Source organism: Myotis yumanensis, unplaced genomic scaffold (genome assembly GCF_028538775.1).
Source record: "Myotis yumanensis isolate MYYU_CA2020_CCGP unplaced genomic scaffold, mMyoYum1.0.hap1 SCAF_2, whole genome shotgun sequence".
NCBI classification, from domain to species: Eukaryota; Metazoa; Chordata; class Mammalia; order Chiroptera; family Vespertilionidae; genus Myotis; species Myotis yumanensis.
The window spans coordinates 48625440-48645427 of NW_027223753.1; the positions used below are offsets into that span (position 1 = coordinate 48625440).

At 36.1% G+C, this 19988-nt stretch overlaps 1 protein-coding gene across 1 annotated transcript in view; it reads left to right on the top strand.

Moving 5' to 3' along the window:
- IL23R (interleukin 23 receptor) overlaps window positions 1-19988 on the top strand; it is a 67417-nt gene that overhangs the window by 18946 nt on the left and 28483 nt on the right. The window contains exons 5-7 of the mRNA XM_070403366.1: window positions 5102-5262; window positions 10733-10878; window positions 17601-17757. Coding sequence (XP_070259467.1) covers window positions 5102-5262; window positions 10733-10878; window positions 17601-17757 — 464 coding nt within the window. The remainder of the gene's footprint in view (window positions 1-5101; window positions 5263-10732; window positions 10879-17600; window positions 17758-19988) is intronic.

Genomic DNA, 19988 nt, shown 5'->3' on the forward strand with positions numbered 1-19988 from the left:
CAACCTTTGCCCTCCTACAGTTCATTAGTTATTCACAAGTAACCACCATCATCCTTTTCACATGCACGTCAGATCATGCCACTCTTCTGCTCAAAATCTCTCATTTCACTCAAATCTAAACCAGGGTCCTTGCAGGACCGATGTGACCTTACAATGCCTTCTAAATCTCCCCCCCTCCTAGCTCTCTAATTGTTTCTCTAGCCCCTTCCCATCTCCCTCACTCTGCCAAGCCTCCTGGACCTCCTTACTGTTTGCTGTTCTTTGGACGGGATAAGCAAGGTCCTGACTCAGGGCCTTTGCAAGTTGCCTAGATGTTCTTCCTCCAGAGACCCACAAGACTTGATTGTTTAATGCTCTAATGTTACCTTCTCAGATTCACCTTCCTCATCTCCCTGAAACAAAAAAATTCCCCCACCCTCACTGCTAGCACTTCCTAACCCCTTTTTGCCTTATTTTTCTTCTGAACATGTATCATTAAAGGATATACTACATATTTATTTGTTTCTACCAATATGTATGTTCCACAAAGTTTGGGACGTTAGCTGACTTGTTCACTGTTGTTCATTTATGTAGTATTTTGATGTATCAATGTATTCATTATTTGGTAACGTAAGGCTGGTTCCTCTTCACCTCCCTGGAATTTTGTCTAAAGTAGTGCTTGGAACATAGTGGGTATTAAATACATATTGTTTAATGAGTGATTAAATAAACGAAAGATACTGTCACCATTATCACCATAAGTCGACAGTGTTTATTGAAAATGTGTTCATTACAACTAGAGCTAGATGCACAGGACACTTCTCAAAATATAAATCGTGCTGACCCACTTTAACAAATAATCTGTCATGTATTAATTAGTACAGGAAATAAAGAAATAGAAATGAGAAATTAAAAAACTTTGTAATATACGGTTTTAAATAAAAGTAGTCCCAAAGTATAGTCAGTCATTATTATTGAAATCTTCATCTAAAATAGCGGTTGGTGGTCTAGATGCCAATATGAGAGGAGGTTTTAAAAGCAGAATTAAATTATCCAGTATATGGTTAATATCGGTTTGAGAATACATTTTCATTTTGACTTGTGGTCTTAATATGTGCGGTAAAAGAATTAGCCACAAACCAATTAAGAATATGCTTGTGGTTTTCTCTAACTGGAAAATATTCACAGATGCCCTACTTAGTACTTACACATAGCTGCCATTTTCTGATTTTCACATTTTAATTCTTTTTTAGCATGAGGCTAGCGTGCCTTATAATAAATTATCCTCTAATTTGTTTATGTAACACCTTACTTCGGAAAGAATATAAGTCAACTATGTAAACACTTGGATTTAACAGCAAGATTTGGCCTCAGATACAAACAATATAAAATTTCACTTGTTGATATAAAGCAATTTTAAAACTTTCATTTTTATTCTTTTAAATGCATAAAAGTCACATGTCATAAGTACCTTTTAAGTCATAATAATAACTGTTTTTGTTTGTTTTTTGTTAATCCTCACCCAAGGATATTTTTCCATTGATTTTTAGAAAGAGTAGAAGAAAGAGGGATATATATAGAGAGAAACATCAATGTGAGAGAAACAATTGGTCTCATCAATTGGTTGCCTCCTGCATGAGCCCCAAACAGGGCCCAGGCCGGGGAGGAGCCTGCAACCGAGGTACATGCCCTTGACCGGAATCAAACCTGGGACTCTGGTCCGCAGGCCAAGGCTCTATCCACTGAACCACATCGGCTAGGGCAATAACTGTTTTCTAATATGTGAAGCCATGCTCAATGCTTTTTAATTTAATTTTCTCATTTACTCATGATAACAGGATGTTATTATTTCTGCTTTACAGATGAGTAAACTGAAGTACATAGAGATTAAGTGAGGGGCTTCAACTCTCACAATTTATCGAGGGGCAGAGCTGAAATTTGAACCTAAATCTGTCTCTAAAATCCAGGCCCTGTGCTTTTCATCACCATGATATGTCTTTCTTGTTTTCTCATGGTGCTCATAGTGATCTCCCTGCTGGTGAGAGGAAAGAGGCAGCACTGGAAAATATATACTGACAGTTAGAAACCTGAGCTGAACAAGATAGAGTAGCTGCTGTCACCTGTACGCTGTGGACCCCTTTCCCCCCACCCTCTGCCAACCTTAGAGAGATTTCTTGATTGCCTGCTGAGGTTATCTGGCTCTGATAGTGGCAATAAGTTTAAAAAACAGAAATATAATTTATGTAGTAATTTGATTTATAAATGCATTTATTTCATGGTAGTATAAGGCTGGTTCCTCTTTTCCTCCCTGGAGTTTTGTGTCTTGGCAAGCACGTTACTCTGGATTCCAACAATTCTAAGTGTCTGGCAAGTTATAATCCTGGCTGGGGGACTGTGGGGCTGGAGAAATTCAAAAGTTGCTGTATAGACACATAATAGGAACAGGACCCGAAGTGGAGCCCCAGGGATGAAACGCCAGTGATTTATAAAATGTTTCTTCCCCACAAAGCCTATCAAGTCAGTCCCTCAGGACAGAGAGCAGTTAATGGTATTAGATAAAGAATCAGGCGGTGCTTGCCTCTGCAGCACTAATACTATGATTGGAACAGCGCAGAAGATGGAGAAGACCCCTGAATGAAAATGACATACAAATTTGTGAAGTGTTCTATTTGTTAAATATAAAAATATAAGGTACTTGTCTTTTCACTGTTGTTCAAATTCCAAGGTTATTTCCCTTCTAAATTAGATTTCTATATCAAGTTAGGTTTCACAATGTAGTACAGTTAACTTAGGAATCTGCAAGTAATACACCATTGGCAATTAATATAGAGATAGAACCTAGGCCATCGTCACAGCTCCCAAAATAGGGAGAAAAGAGAAAATAAGAAAAGAATCTTTTAAAAAACGCTTCACTTCTTTGGTTGTCTCTTAAGTGTAATGGAGAGAAAATTATTAAAAATGGAAAACTGAGCCAAACCAGTTTGGCTCAGTGGATAGAGCGTCGGCCTGTGGACTGAAGGGTCCCGGGTTTGATTCCGGTCAAGGGCGTGTACCTTGGTTGCGGGCACATCCCCAGTAGGGAGTGTGCAGGAGGCAGCTGGTCGATGATTCTCTCTCATCGATGTTTCTAACTCTCTATCCCTCTCCCTTCCTCTCTGTAAAAAATATCAATAAAATATGTATTAAAAAAATGGAAAACTGAGAGCTGTGGCTGGCTATCTCAATTGGTTAGAGAGTCATCTAGATACACCAAGGTTGCAGGTTCAATCTCCGGTCAGGGCACATATGAGAAACAACCAATTAATACATAAATAAGTGGAACAACAGATCAATGTCTCTTTCTCTCTGTCTCTCTCTCCCTCTTTCCTTCCTTACCTTTCTCTCTCTCTCTCTCTCTCTCTCTCTCTCTCTCTCTCTCCTCTCTCGAATCAATGAATTTTTTAAAATGGCACACAAACAAAGGCAAACTGAGGATATGAGAAAGGCAGCATGCTATTGACAATAATGGAGTAACTGACAAGAAATGCTGATTTTGCCTGGCTGGTGTAGCTCAGTGGTTGAGCACTGACCCATGAACCAGGAGGTCATGGTTTGATTCCTGGGTTGTGGGTTTGATCCCCAGTGTGGGGTATGCAGGAGGCAGCTGGTCAATGATTCTCTCTCATCATTGATGTTTCTATCTCCTTTCCCTTTTGCATTTCTCTGAAATCAATAAAGATATATTTTTTAAAAAATCTTACAGCATATTGGAGGAGCAGCCTAGAAAAGGACATCTCCCTGGTCTGACTCCTGAGGGAAAAGGAAAGAGGAAGAGACTGAGGCCCAGGCCCACTTATTCTTGAGTAGAATCACCCCACTTTCAAGAGGGAAAGGAGAGTGAGGGGCAGGACAAGAAGCGGGGACGTTTAAAGACAATTTCTCCTCACAGAACCAGAAAATGAGGGAAGAGACATTCCCCAGTACTCTCCTCTCCACTACTCCCAATCTCCCACCCCCTTAAACTATTACAGAGTAAATTTTTTCAAAGACTGAAAAGAGACGCTCAAACTTTTTGTTCAAAGGTAATGTCAATCAATAAAATGTTAAGTGTTAGCCTTAACAAGTAACTGGAAATTTTAATTGGTGGGTTAGAGATCTTCAATTATTCACTTATAAAAACTTAGATAAATATAATTGGAAGTGATAAGTTAATAGCTCTCTATAGCTCTCATTCCAAAGTGGGTCTCTCTCCTCTATCTTTTCCATCCCCTCATTCAATCAACCACCAGAGCCAGTCATTTCTAACCTCAAAATATGTAGAAGGTCTTTTTGACCTGGTCTGCTCTACTTCAAGTTATTTCTTATACTTTCATGCCCCAAAGTATTGAACTTGTTGAATTTTCTCAAAACCGGCATGTCATTTCATTTATTTGTTTCAGAACATACTGTTTTTTCCCTATTTGGAAGGTTAGTCTTCTCCTATCTCATCCAAATCTTCCCCCTCCCTGCCCCCCCCCCCCCACCTGCCATCACCCTTCACCTCATTCTTACGTTTATCCTACATCTGAGCCCTTGCACTGAGCCCCTATGCAACGCCCTTTCCCAGAGGGTGCTCATGTGTTTTAAGCTATGTCCAGAGCTGACTTACTCAATAGGCACAGCAGGCATAGTGCCTGGGGCCCATAATACTTTCAGGAGCCCATGAAAATGTTTAATTTCACTTAAAATCAGAAGGAAAAAATTAACTGTTAAGTCTGAGAAAATGTTTTAATATGTGATATTAATATATTTGCTTTTATAGCAACAGTTGTAAAATATTATAAAAACATAGGTATGTACATGTATATATAAGCATAAACACACCTACACACATACATACTTTTTTTTTTTTTCTTAATAGAAGGAGTCCATGAAGGCAAAATTGTTTAGGGCCCATGAAAGTCACATTGTAGTCATAGATAGTCTTGAATTTCTTTTTTTAAATTCTCAAAATAAAATCAAGTTTGATCTATTCCCCCCTGCCCCCCCCCCCCCCCCCAGTAAATGTTGATTTCTGAAAGCAGGCTAAAAAGGTAGCATCAAAAAATTCAGGAATAATTAATTCAAGCCAAACATAATTGGTAATTACGATCTTTTTTTAAAGTTTAGAGACAGAAGAAGAACAACAATATTTCGCCTCAAATTATATTAACATCTCCACTGATTCATTACAAGGAGGCAAGAAGTATTTGGTTTGGGTCCAAGCTGCAAATGTACTAGGTACGGAGAAGTCAAGACAACTGCAAATTCACCTGGATGATATAGGTAAAGAATAAGAAATCCTATACTGTATTTACAAATAAACAACTAATTTGTGCTGACCTAGTTAAGTGAAGTCTAGATCTAAAAGGAGTTCCCTCAAAGTTCTTGTAGATCATGATAAAGAAAACAAGAATTACCCATAATTTCTACATGGGTGTATCTGTTTTTTAAAATACTGATAACTTTTTATGTTCAATGATTGTTCTAAGGGCTATGGGGAATAAAATAGACAAGGTACCTGCTGCCCTAAATGCCTTAACGTCTACCAGGGAAGAGGGAATGAAATAAGAATTAGAATAAAGTATCATGAGTTTTATGTTCTGAGAAGGGCCACATAATAAAGAATTTCTTCTGTATGCACTATTGTGGAAGTTATGTTTTTATTTTGAAAAGTTTTACAAAATACATAGAAAATTGTGGAGAATTTTGTAGACATCTTTACCAGCCAAATTGAACAGATATTAATATTTTTTGCTTCAGATATTTTTAGGCCTTGCCTTTTTTGACTTACAATAGAGAATAAATATTTCTATTAGTTTAATTTACAATAGTATTTTAATAAATGTCATTAACTAGTCACTATGGTTGAAAATGTAGACTGTTTTCAAATTTTCACCATTATAAATTATTGCCATGAACAACCTTTTGGTTAAAGTTTTGCTTGTAGTTGGTTTTCTCGTGAAGATAAATTCCAAAAAGTAATTTGGCCTTTTACAACTTGAGCATTTTATAACTATATCCCAGCCCTAAAGCCAGAGTTCAGCCAATGAACACCAAATGTGAGTCATTCTCTTAGATAATCCTCATCCCAGTTATTCCTGTTTTTATCATAATAGCCCACCCTTATCTGTGGATTTGCTTTATGTGATTTCAGTTATGCGTGGTCAACTGTGGTCCAAAAATATTAAATGAAAAATTCCAGGAATAAACAATTCACAAATTTTAAATAGTTTACCATTTTGAGTGGGGTGATTAAGTCTCAAGCCATCCTGTTAAATTCTGTCCAGGTTGTGAATCATCCTTTTATCCAGTATATCCACCCACTATACTAGTATATACGCTTCCTACTTAGCAGTCACTTACTAGCTGTGTTGGTTATCAGATTTACTGTCACACTGTTTGTGTTCAAGTAACCCTTATTTTACTCAATAATGCCACAAAATGCAAGAGTAGTGATGCTGACAATTCAGATATTCCAGAGAGAAGCAGAAAGGGCCCCCTTTAAGTGAAAAGGTAAGAATAGTACAAAATATATTATGAGAGTGCACATTCACATAACTTTTATTGTAATTGTTCTATTTTATTTCTAGTTATTGTTGTTTATCTCTTACTCTGCCTAATTATAAGTTAAACTTTATCACAGGTAAATATGTACAGGAAAAAACATGGTATTCCTAGGGTTTGGTATTATCCGTGGTTTTAGGCATCCACTGGAGTCTTGGACCTGTCAGCCCCGGATAAGGAAGATTACTCTATGAAGGATGATTTCAGTAGGCTAACATTTATGCAGCACTTTCTTCAAGCTAACTGCTATTACACACATCATCTTATTTAACCCTCACAACAGCTCTATTTTGCAGAAGAGATTATAATGTATACATGAGAAAACTGAGGCTGTTGCCTTAAGAAATTTGAGATTGCAGAGCTAAGGAGCTTCTAATTCCAACATCCTCAACTACTATCCTGTTTTTATTTAAATACACAGTACAATGTGTCTGACAATTTTCCTGTTGACTAATAACTTAGGAGATGTGATGCCTTCTTATGGGGTACAACATGGGTATCTTTGGGGGATCACAAAGTTCTTCTATTTGAACTAATATCTTAATTTCTCAACTTCTGTCTTGACTAATGTCAACTATCTCAACTAACAGTATTAGTCTAAAAATCTGTCATTATGCTCTGAATTTTGGATTTGAAATAAACACTGCTGACTATGGTGATGAAAAATAATTCCATTGCATTATCTATTCTTGGAGTTACAGTTCTCTTGACCATGACCTATACATTTTAGTAAATTTACATTTTGAGGTAAGATGGGGTAACATGCTCTTTTCTTATAACAGATTCACCTTGATGGATTAATGATGAGTAAAGGCTATCATATCCACTATCATTTGGGCAATATGATTTTTAGTAACTAAATTAGTAGTAGCAGTGTTACTGTTATTATCATTGTGACCTTATTATGATCATAATATTATTGAATTGTGTTCTAGACAACAAGCATATCACATTAAGTTCTGGAAACAATCACACATGGTACTGTGCCCATTTTACAGAGGAAGAAAAAGATAACATAATTTGCTCAAGGTTGCATAGCTAGTAGGACAGCTAGATTTCATCCCAAATTTGTTAACTTGTCATAATTATCACCACACCTCCCATAAAACAAAAATCTTATCTGGTCGCCACCACCAGCAAATCTGACTTCTTACACTGTGAATAAGGAAGCTTCTTGTTGGAGCTCCTCCTCCTCCTCTTCCTCCCCCTCCTCCTCTTCCTCCTCCTCCTCCTTTTCCTCTCCTCCCTCATTATCCAGATAACATAACAGATAGAGGACTTCACACAACAAAGCCACCAGAATATTAACAGATGAGCTATTTTCATTTGTGACACTTTAAGAATGAGACATTGCAAGTTAGATAAACAAACTGTTCTATGAAACTGAGGAAAGTGGACTCTCCTGGGAGCAATTTCCACATAATAGCTATGGGATTGGGCTTTAATTAAGTTAGAGAGGCTGTGCTGAAAGGCAGGGCCGAGTAATAGTGCAGTAACACTGTACCAAAATGACATGTGAGAGGAATGCTTAAACTTCTCTGATAGAGAAATAAATTAGAATACAGAAAGTGTAGTGCTTTCTGGCTGCCATTTTGAACATTAATGTTCCCCAATGAATAATTATGGGTAAATACATGCTATTTATTTCAATACAAGTAAAAACTGCAAATATGGTATCTACGATGACATGACAGTTTTGGGGGGATTTTTGGATTTTTTTCAATGTATAAATATTTCATGGCAGACAAAACTGAATAATATATTGTTTATAGAGAAATACATATGAGGTAGAAAAAAAGCGATAGAATTATTACCAATAAATTAAGGATAGAAGCTACCTTTTCTATAAGGGAAAAGAGGTTTGGGAATGGTTGTTTGGCCACCAATCAATGTCTTCCATAGAATCTAATTTGGATTGTTTTCCAAATGGATGATCAGTTATTACATAATATTTGTCATTTGCTTCTTACTATAGATATTTTCTTTTATAGTTTTATTATATATTTTATCATATCCTAAGTTCTCTTTTACAGTTGGGTCTAGATTTGACAGTTCTTTAAAAAATGTAAAATAGAGAAAACCAAAACCAAAATAAAAATGTAAAATCTTACAGGAAGGTTTAAACCTAATCAATGACAACAAAAATTTAACATTTGAATCTTGTATAACAAAAAATATGTTCAAGTACATGTTATATAACATATATATTTTTTAAAACATATAAGCTGATTCAAATCTAAAGGCTTAGATCTCTACTGTGCCAAGACTCTATCTTAAACCTGACTTACTGTGATCTGCATTTCTCATAGGACTAAACAGATTTTGGTTCCTCCCAGAAATTTCTTTCTGCAAATGAATGCTTGTGCTGCTCTAGCAGTGGCAGGCCAAAGTCAGAAGTGGGAGACAAGAGCGGGTAAATAACACAGCACTAAGGGTACTTATGTGGTCTCCAGTGGTCTCAGAAGGTCCACTTCCCTGCATAATGTGAGCTTGCTCAGAGCCCCCAGTGGGGTCTACTTCCCTGACTCTAGGCATCTCTGAATACTGATTCTTCTTATAAGAAGCATATACTAGCTATAGGAAATCAACTATGGGCTTCAGATGATAAAAGTTCAGTACAGTAAGGTCTTTAATTAGACTAATTCTCCTACTACTACTTCTGTCCTGCTCTAGGTTTAGCCCAAGGATTTTATTCTAAGACTGTGCTACTAGAGAGCAAATCTTCAATTTTTATATTTCTCTATAAATCATACACCTGTGCACATAATTTTAGATAATAGTTATTAATAATTAAAAAATAATTTCCCCAAAGAATACTTTCTACATTTAGAATAAGTGAAAAGAAAATGAATTCATAGAGGATATTAAACTTCAACAATGGTCCCTAAAAACACACATACAGTCTTGAGCTTTTTATTAAATAATATAAGTAGAGGTCCCTGCCAGGTGGCTCAGTTGGTTGGAGCATCATCCTGTACACCAAAAAGGTTGTGGGTTTGATTCCGTCAGGGAACATACCTACATTGTAGATTCATTCCCCCATCAGAATGCGAATGGGAGACAAACATCCTCTCTCTCTAAAAAATCAATAAACATATCCTTGAGTAAGGATTTTTTTAAAAAAAAGAATGCAATAATATTAATAGTAATACATCTAGAAAAGTCATAGGTGTTTTTTTGTTGTTGTTCTAAGCGTGCATGTAGGAGAAATGGAAAGTACCAATGATCCCATTCTGTTTGGACAGAACAAACTTTTAAGTATTTATATAGTTTAGAAATATAGAGATTTCATTTACGCCCTTACATATAGTACAACAAAAAACTAATTAGAGAACCAATCCGAATTTCATTTCCCTTTTAAAAGTTATTTTCATAGAACATAGTGATAATTGGTAAAATCTTAGAGTCTTGTGAGACTTGCTTTGTTCAAATCATACTTTCAAATACAGATTTGTTTTAATGGAAAATAAAACAAGTTAGCAGTAAATATAAATATTCACACAAATTTCCATATAACACCAGAGAATAAAGATAATATTATTGTGAAAGGTTTATATTTAACAACTTATTAAATCAAATTATTTGAAGTAAATTTAGGATGCAAAACATCTCTCCTAAACAGATGCAGAGAAAAAGGGCTATCTCCTTTATTTCTTTTTTTACATTATTTTGTTAATAAGGCCAGGCTCTGGAATTTCATTAGTTAGGATTATAAGGGTGTGTGTGTGTGGAGGGGGGTCGGGGGGAGGAAAGACAAGACTATTAGAGTTCCTTTTAAAAGAACTGAAGAATGGGCTGAATAGAAATTTACTTAGCAACCCCAGTTGTTTCCTATATAACAGAATAGAAAACAAGGGAAAAAATCATTAATTATTAATTAGATCATGGAGTTATTTTTAGTACTTAAGAGTTTTTATAATTTTTAAGGTTTATTTATTGATCTGAGAGAGAGAGAGAGAATATTGATTTGTTGTTCCACTTATATATGCATTTATTGGTACATTCTAGTATGTGTCACTGACCAGGGATCAAACCTAAACTTTGGCATATTGGGTCTATGCTCTCACCAAGTGAACTATGTGGCCAGGGCAGTACTGAGTTTTAACACATCTGTAGATTGATGAAAAGACACACAATTCTCTCTAGGCAAGTTTTAAATTGCTGGGTTTTTGTTTTTGTTTTTTCCTAGTGATACCTTCTGAAGCTATCATTTTCAGGGTTGAAGATATAAATACTACAGTCCCCAAGACCATAATTCATTGGAATAGTCAAACAACAATTGAAAAGGTTTCCTGTGAAATGAGACACAAGGCTACAACAAACCGAACTTGGAATGTAAGCTAACTTTCACCATTCTTTAGTATGTAAGTGAATGAAAAAAAGCGCCAACCAACAGTCAGTGACCACAGGGCACTTACAGGGATCTATTTGACATGTTTTTATCTGATTCTTTGTGTGATATTCATACCACTCTGGTTTTAATAATGATTATACTATGTTTCCACACAGGGAGATGTTTTCTGAACAGGTCCACTTGCCTTTTGTAAGGTGCTAAATAGTTGAATGTTCAGCTGAGAGATGTCCATCTACTTAGTTCTTCTGCCTCAGTCTTAGATGAGTATAAGGTTACAAAGTGAATGTCTACTGGTAGACAAATTAATCACCCTCAAATATCAATGGCAAGTTACCAAGTGTCTTAGGAGAGGCATAGGTACAAGGTTCATTAATAAAATCACATCACATGACAGCACCTGTGGACATTAATAAAAACTCACTAATTTGAACTATAGGGTAACATTAGTCTGAGAAAAAAGTTCCAATTTGAAAAGAAATGCAGCTTTATTTTTCTTGTGATTACAATGAACTACCATTCAGTAAAAGTAATTAATAAATGGAGTTGCCTGGTTTTGCTTAATTGAGAGTTATTTTTCATGTATGATAGATACATGGATAAAGAAGATGTGAGATATATCTAGTACACACACACACACACACACACACATACACACAATGGAATATTACTCAGCAATTAAAAAAGAATGAAATCTTGCCATTTGTGACTATATGGGTGGACCTGGAAGGCATTATGCTAAGTGAAATAAGACAAACAGAGAAAAACAAGTATCATATGATTTCACTTATATGTGGAATCTGAAAATCAACAACAAAATAAATAACAAGAATAGAACAAAAATAGACCCATTGTAATAGAGAACAAGCTGATGTTTGCCAAAGGGGAGGAAGGTGGGGAGAATGGGTGAAATGAAAGAAAGAAAGAAAGAAAGAAAGAAAGAAAGAAAGAAAGAAAGAAAGAAAGAAAGAAAGAAAGAAAGAAAAAGAAAAGAAAAGAAAAGAAAAGAAAAGAAAAGAAAAGAAAAGAAAAGAAAAGAAAAGAAAAGGGAAGGGAAGGAAAGGAAAGGAAAGGAAAGGAAAGGAAAGGAAAGGAAAGGAAAGGAAAGGAAAGGAAAGGAAAGGAAAGGAAAGGGGAGGAGGAAGGGAGCGGGAAAGGAGGGGGAGAGAGAGGGGAAGGGAAAGAAAGAAAGAAAACTAAGTTAGTTCTGGGTGAACATGATGAATTGAACATACTCATCCAAATAAAATAAAATAACAACCCTCTCTTTCAAAAAACAACTGTGAGTTATGTATCATGTATAAATTTACCAGTTTTCATGGAGTTAAATAAAACAATGTATATTTAAGACTAATCTTTGGTTATCCATGTGACTCCAAAGCCTTCTTCTGCTTCAGCTTCATCATTCTGAGCATGAGTTTTGCTGTGGACCAATGTGCTAAAGAGTGTGAAGATGAGGGTAAAACTATATTGACTTCATGACATCCTCTAAAGATTGCTCTTTCAAATAAATCCCTGTTGTCAGTCATTTATTTACCTTGTTCACTTAAATCAGAAATGTGAACTTCACAGTTGTTCAGATTACACTGAGATGTGAGTCCATGTGCTGCATCGTTTGGGCAGTAACCAAGTGGCCATGCTGCTGGACTCCTTGCCTGAATAATTATGCATCTGTGTGCACAGCCACTCTTTTGCTTAGGCTGAACTTAGGTAAATTTGAGAACAACCTAAATGAAATTCTTGAGTCTTAGATTTTGAGTTTATAGGGTTTTGCTCGAATAGGACACCTGGGCCCTTGTGTAGTGTGACAGTCATAGGATAATACTGAGAATAGGAAACTCCTTTATTTGGCAGAAGTAGGAGGAAGTAATAGGCTGTAAGAATGTTCAGAAAATACAAAGGAATTATGTTATCTGTATCTCTGAATAGGTTTTCAGAAACCAGCTGTTTTCTGGTTGAAACTCTTGTTCTCTGCTCCCCCTGGTGGAGATATATATGTCATTGTGAGACTTGATGACTGGTAAATTTGAGCTCACTTCTCAAAACCTTCTCTTTCAATGAAAACACAACAAAACAAAATCTATGGGACACAGTGAAAGCAGTCTTGAGAAGGAAGTTTATAGCTCTACAGGCCTACCTTAAAAAACAAGAAAAAATGGTAATAAATCATCTAACTTTACAACTTAAAGAATTAGAAAGAGAGCAACAAGAAAAGCCCAGAGTGAGCAGAAGGAAGGAGATAATAAAAATCAGAGGAGAAATAAATGACATAGAGACCAAAAAAAACAATACAAAAGATTAATGAAACCAAGAGCTGGTTTTTTGAAAGGATAAACAAGATTGATGAACCTCTAGCCAGGCTCACCAAGAAGCAAAGAGAGAGGACCCAAATAAACAAAATCAGAAATGAAAGAGGAGAAATAACAACAGACCCCACAGAAATACAAAGGATTGTTAAAAAATACTATGGACAACTCTATTCTAACAAACTAGACAACCTGGAGGAAATGGACATATTCCTAGAAAAATACAACCTTCCAAAACTCAATCAGGAAGAATCTAAAAATCTCAATAGGCCAATAACTAGGGAGGAAATAGAAGCAGTCATCAAAAAGCTTCCAGCAAACAAAAGCCCGGGGCCAGATGGCTTCACAGGGGAGTTATACCAAACATTCAAGGAAGAACTAAAACCTATCCTCCTCAGACTATTCTAAAAAATTCAAGAGGAAGCAACACTTCCAAGCTCATTCTATGAAGCCAACATTACCCTAATACCAAAACCAGATAAAGACAACACAAAGAAAGAGAATTACAGGCCAATATCTCTCATGAACATAGATGCCAAAATCCTCAACAAAATTCTAGCGAATCAGATCCAGCATTACATCAGAAAGATCATACACCATGACCAAGTAGGATCAATAAACACGACACATCACATAAACAAATTGAGAGATAAAAACCACATGGTCATATCAATTGATGCAGAAAAAGCATTTAACAAAATCCAACACCCTTTCTTGATAAAACCCCTCAGCAAAGTGGGAATAAAGGGATTATACCTCAACATAATAAAAGCCTTATAGCCAACAAGCCTGCAGCCAACATCATACTCAATGGGCAAAAACTAAAACCATTTCACCTAAGAACAGGAACAAGACAGGGATGCCCACTTTCACCACTCCTGTTCAACATAGTACTGGAAGTGCTAGCTATAGCAATTAGACAACAAGAAGAAATAAAAGGTATCCAAATTGGAAAAGAAGACGTAAAACTGTCATTATTCGCAGATGACATGATACTGTACATAGAAAACCCTAAAGACTCTATCAAAAAATTATTAGACTTAATAAATGAATTTGACAATGTAACAGGATACAAAATTAACACCAAGAAATCTATGGCATTTTTATACATCAATAGTGAACTTACAGAGAGATTAAAAAAAATCCCATTTACCATTGCACCAAAAAAATTAAGATACTTAGGAATAAACTTAACTAAGGAGGTAAGAGACCTATATTCAGAAAACTAGAGGACACTGAAAAAAGAGATAGAGGAAGACATAAACAGATGAATATACCATGTTCATGGTTGGTAGAATCAACATCATTAAAATGTCCATACTACCCAAAGCAATCTACAGATTCAATGCAATCCCATTAAAATACCAATGGCATATTTCACAGACCTAGAACGAACTCTCCAAAAATTCATCTGGAATAAAAAAAAAAAAAGACCCTGAATAGCTGCAGCAATCCTGAGAAAGAAGAACAAAGTAGGAGGGATCTCAATACCAGATATCAAGCTGTATTACAAAGCCACTGTTCTCAAAACTGACACTAAGTGAGTGGACATTGTTCCGTTCCAGTAAAATTTTATTTTTGGACACTGAAATTTGAATTTCATATAATTTTCATGTATCATGAAATAGTCTTCCATTGATTTTTCTTCCAACCACTTAAGAAATGTAAAACCCATTCTTAGCTCATGGGCCCCACAAAACCAAGTATTCGTTCTCTCCCTGGAATGACTAATAGAACAATACACAGATAGCAGAGGGCCAAACCTTTGGCCTTTGCATTTCAAAAGTGTAAATGCTGGTAGAAGACGGAAGACTTGGAAGAGATTAGTCATGACCAAGTTTCCCAATAATCATGTCCCTTCCCTCCTCCACCAAACAGTAAAGATTACCTGAGCAGCAAGAGCTAAAACTGGCCAGGGCCAGAGGTAGGAGGGGAGAATCAAAAGAGTTAAGACACTGGAGAGTCAGAGAAGGGTCCCCTGGCCCTGGGCCATGTCCCAGGGTGGGATTTGAAGGAAGTCAGGATTATAGAACTCTCTGAATAGGTTTGAGATTCTCCTCCCCTCCACAAAAGGATGCTCTCAGAAACTTGGATGAAACCCTAACAAAAGATGGAGATTGAATCTCTATGCCCTCACCGAACTAGAAATTAACTGCTATAAAAAATAAAGTCCTATTTCTTGCACTTGAGATCATTCCTTTGCCATGGGTGCTCAATTAGGTCTAGCCCTCAATGTTCATTTCAGCCTCTGAAAATAGCATCTTGAAGTGTCGTCATCCTGTGGTTGCAAGAACCTAAGCAGTTACCTGGCTTGTCTAATGCTAGAAACAACTCTGCTAACAGTTCTGTAAATTTTTTCTCTCTAGTTTAGAATTCTGGCTATACTTTAGGGTACTTCCTCAAGAGGACTTATCTGTAAATGAAATGGCAAGAGACATATTAGAGAATAACAATTCCCTTCTAAGAGAAACTATGTTAACTTAAAAAACCATTGAAACCTGTAAAGAATTTTTGTGAGTTTATTTGAGCCAAACTTTTGACATATGCCGGGAAGCAAAACCTCAACAAATTGAGATAATGCTCCGGAGAATGGCAGGTTACATCTGTATTTATACACTGCAATCAAAGGAAAGGGACATAAGTGGGTTACATGAAATCCATTGGTGATAGACTAGAGAGACAGGAGAAAGCAAAACAGGGAAACCCCTGGGATTGGATAAAAAGTAAAATGATAGACACATACTTAGGTGGGTGTAGGAACAATTAACATAACAATGAAGGATTTGTGGTATCTGTCCTGGAGCCCAGGCACATTAGGTTGTGCCCCAAGGGGTCCAGAAAAAGGGAAGTTACAAGTTACCCAGACATTTCAAGGGTATGTTATTATAGATGCAAAAAGACAGGCTCAGTTAAGGTAAAGGTTGACCTTGTCAGTGAAGATCCCGGCCTACTACGTAACTGCCCACCATAACTGCTTTTAGTTAAAGTTTAATTTCAGACCATCCTTTGTGGTTACTTCAGGCCTCTGAGTTTGCAAGACTGCCATGCAGGCCTTTCCCGAGCGTATTAGGTTAGCATGTGGCCCCTTTCATCCACACTAATGTGAAGAAGAATGCAGTTGAAAGTCAAACTTTTGGCACAAATAAAATGTCTCCTGGAACCCAGGAGACCCCGGGGGTCACCAGTCATGTTTACATAGCAGAAAATTCCATAGAGACATATTTTCAATGCATTGCAAATTTTAAAGATTTATGTTAAGATTATTATTATTTTTTTAAAGATTGGGTCTTAACAGAAGAATCCCTAAATGAGGTTGCTATCTTGCTCTTTAAAAAAAAAAAAAAAAAAAAAAAAAAAGCATCTTGATAGTTTCAACTTTCTCTTTCATGAGTTTTCAGTAACTGTTTTCTCCCAGCTGCTGCATAAATGCATTTTTAGATATATTTTATGTCTAACTTTTAATCATGCTTCACTTTTTCAGTAAATCCCTTATCACAACATACTAACGGTGCTGTATAAGTGATTTCTCTCTCCCATCTGAAGCAGCTTGTTCGGGGGTCATTTTTCATTACATTTTGTAGCAGGTTGCAGTGCCCCAGAAAATGATTTTTAAGTTTATACCTCAGCTATTTTCTTGCTTATCTTCCATTGGATTTTTACAGTTCAATTTCCTTAAATGTTTCATTTCATTTTCTCACTCATACATATACATAACAGGTCTTACAGAATCTGCATAAATTTGCAATAAGGACCAATTTAACAGTTTAGCTTATGAGTAATTTTTTCTAAAAGTCATCATTAGCAAGTGAAATTATATAACCATTCGTGAATAATTATTGATCTAAATATCCAACTGCAAAGAGTGAGAGAGAGAGAGAGAACTGAAATCAAACAATTGCTATTAGGTCCCCCATTTCTTCTACCCCATTATAATCAGCTATTTCAAAATTAAGAATATATTACATTTGGACTTTCTTGAAATTTAAAATCTTGAGACAGTTATCAAATACAATGTGTACTTCATTTTAAAACGAAATATATTTTTGTTGATTTCAGAGAGAGGAAGGGAGAGGGAGAGACAGATAGAAAAACCAATGATGAGAGCGAATTGATCAGCTGCCTCCTGCACACCCACACTGGGAATCAAGCCCGCAACCCACAACAGGGCATGTCAACAACTGAGTCACACTGGCTGGGCTGTACTTAATTTTTAATGTTAAATAACATGTATTTAATTATTTATGGCCATGTTTTACCTAAAATACCCTATTCCTCTTTGTTTTCCCAGGCTCTGGAAGAGTGCCTGAAATATAATAGGTACTCCATGCATTTCTGCTAAATTGAATAATTGTTTTAAAAGCACATTGTATCATTTCATTATTGTTATTCATCCATTTTAGGTTAAGGAATTTGACACCAATTTTACATATGTGCAAAAGTCAACATTCTATTTGGAGCCAAATACCAAATATGTATTTCAAGTGAGATGTCGAGAAACAGGTAAAAGCTACTGGCAGTCCTGGAGTTCACCCTTTTTTCATAAAACACCTGAAACAGGTGAGTGTATCTATATATTTAATCTCTTAGGCTTTTCTTTTGACCTCTATCTCTCTTCTAATTATATACATTTTTTTTTTCTTCTTAATGTCTATCAAAGTTGACAAAAGGATTCTAGGGCAGGTGGCAATACTTTCATTGTCATCTTGCTTTGATTTTTGTGGAGGCTGACTACAATTTATGCAATGGTTCTCGAACATTCCTGGGCCTAAAAACCAATGCACACCACCTGGTGTGCATGTTAGCCATCCCTCTTTCACAGGTCTCAGGTAGCGGGAGTGGGCGGGATGCTCAAGCGTCAGCATTGCTCACAAACACCCTGGGTGATTGTGAGGCAGATAATAACCTCAGGCCTTGTTTTGAAAAAAAGACATTGCTCAGAGTTACATTCAATTCTTTAGGTCTGATAAAATATATTCTTCAAAAACAGACACAAATCAAATCCTATCAATAAGTATTGATTACCTACTATATGCAAAACAATCCGAAAGAGTTAAAGCACTTAACTATGAAATTATTTAATTCTATTCTCAATAAAATTTAGCTAAGCTGTTGTTTATATTTAGCTATTTCTCTGCTCTTAATATTACTAGTTTAATATTCTAGGCATTTACATGTCATTTAATAAAATCGTAGCCAAATAGATTTCAATTGTAAGCATACAATAAAATGACCCTATTGTAATTATCATAATATTTGATAATTGCCCCATTATCCTAAAGATGTCTCTCTAGTATAGGTAGCTTATACACTAGATTTATTTTTTTCTTTTCAGAACAGAAAAACTTAATTATAATCACACTATTGTTAATATCATCTTTATTATAATATAGCATCTTGTAATTGTGTTTTATGTTTTCAAAGTAGTTTAACATTCATTATAAATATTGGTGACCAACCAGCAGTAGAGAAAGCCAAGACCCAAAGACTGGTTTAAAAGTTCTTTTGGCGCCCCCTAAAGCCCAAATTTTAGAAACACATTTTAAAAAATCATACAAAATTTTTTGAATGACAGTTGACATACATTACTAAATTAGTTTCAGGTGTACACTTCAGTGATTAGACATTGCATAACTTACTGAGTGATCATTTGATAAATCTCACACCCATCTGACACCATACATAGTTACTAGAATTTTTTTTTAATTAAATCTTTATTGTTCAGATTACATTTGTTCCTCTTTTTTTTCCCCCCATAACTCCCCTCCTCCCAGTTCCCGCCCCACCCTCCGCCCTCACTCCCCACCCACTGTCCTCATCCATAGGTGCACAATTTTTGTCCAGTCTCTTCCCGCATCTCCCATTCCCCTTTCCCCGCCAAGAATAGTCAGTCCATTCCCTTTCTATGTCCCTGATTCATTATAATCACCAGTTCATTCTGTACATCAGATTATTTATTCACTTGATTCTTAGATTCACTTGTTGATAGATGCATGTTTGTTGTTCACAATTTGTATCTTTACCTTTTTCTTCTTCCTCTTCTTAAAGGATACCATTCAGCATTTCGGATAATACTGGTTTAGTGGTGATGAACTCCTTTAGCTTTTCCTTATCTGTGAAGCTCTTTATCTGACCTTCACTTCTGAATGATAGCTTTGCTGGATAAAGTAATCTTAGTTGTAGGTTCTTGGTATTCATCACTTTGAATATTTCTTGCCATTCCCTTCTGGCCTGCAAAGTTTCTGTTGAGAAATCAGCTGACAGTTGTATGGGTATTCCCTTGTAGGTAATTGAGTCTCTTTCTCTTGCTGCTTTTAAGATTCTCTCTTTGTCTTTTGCTCTTGGCATTTTAATTATGATGTGTCTTGGTGTGGTCCTCTTTGAATTCCTTTTGTTTGGGGTTCTCTGCGCTTCTTGGACCTGTAAGTCCATTTCTTTTACCAGGTGGGGGAAGTTTTCTGTCATTATTTCTTCAAATAGGTTTTCAATATCTTGCTGTCTCTCATCTTCTGGCACCCCTATAATTCTGATATTGGTGTGCTTGAAGCTGTCCCAGAGGATCCTTACACTATCTTCGTATTTTCGGATTCTTTTTTCATTTTGCTTTTCTGGTTGGGTGTTTTTTGCTTCTTCGCATTTCAAATCTTTGACTTGATTCTTGCGCTCCTCTGTTATGCTCTTGGGTGTCTATATACTATTCTTTATTTCAGTCTGTGTATGCTTAATTTCTAGTTGGTTCTTTATCATAGCATCAAGGGTCTCATTAGTTTTCATGAGGCTCTCATCAAGTT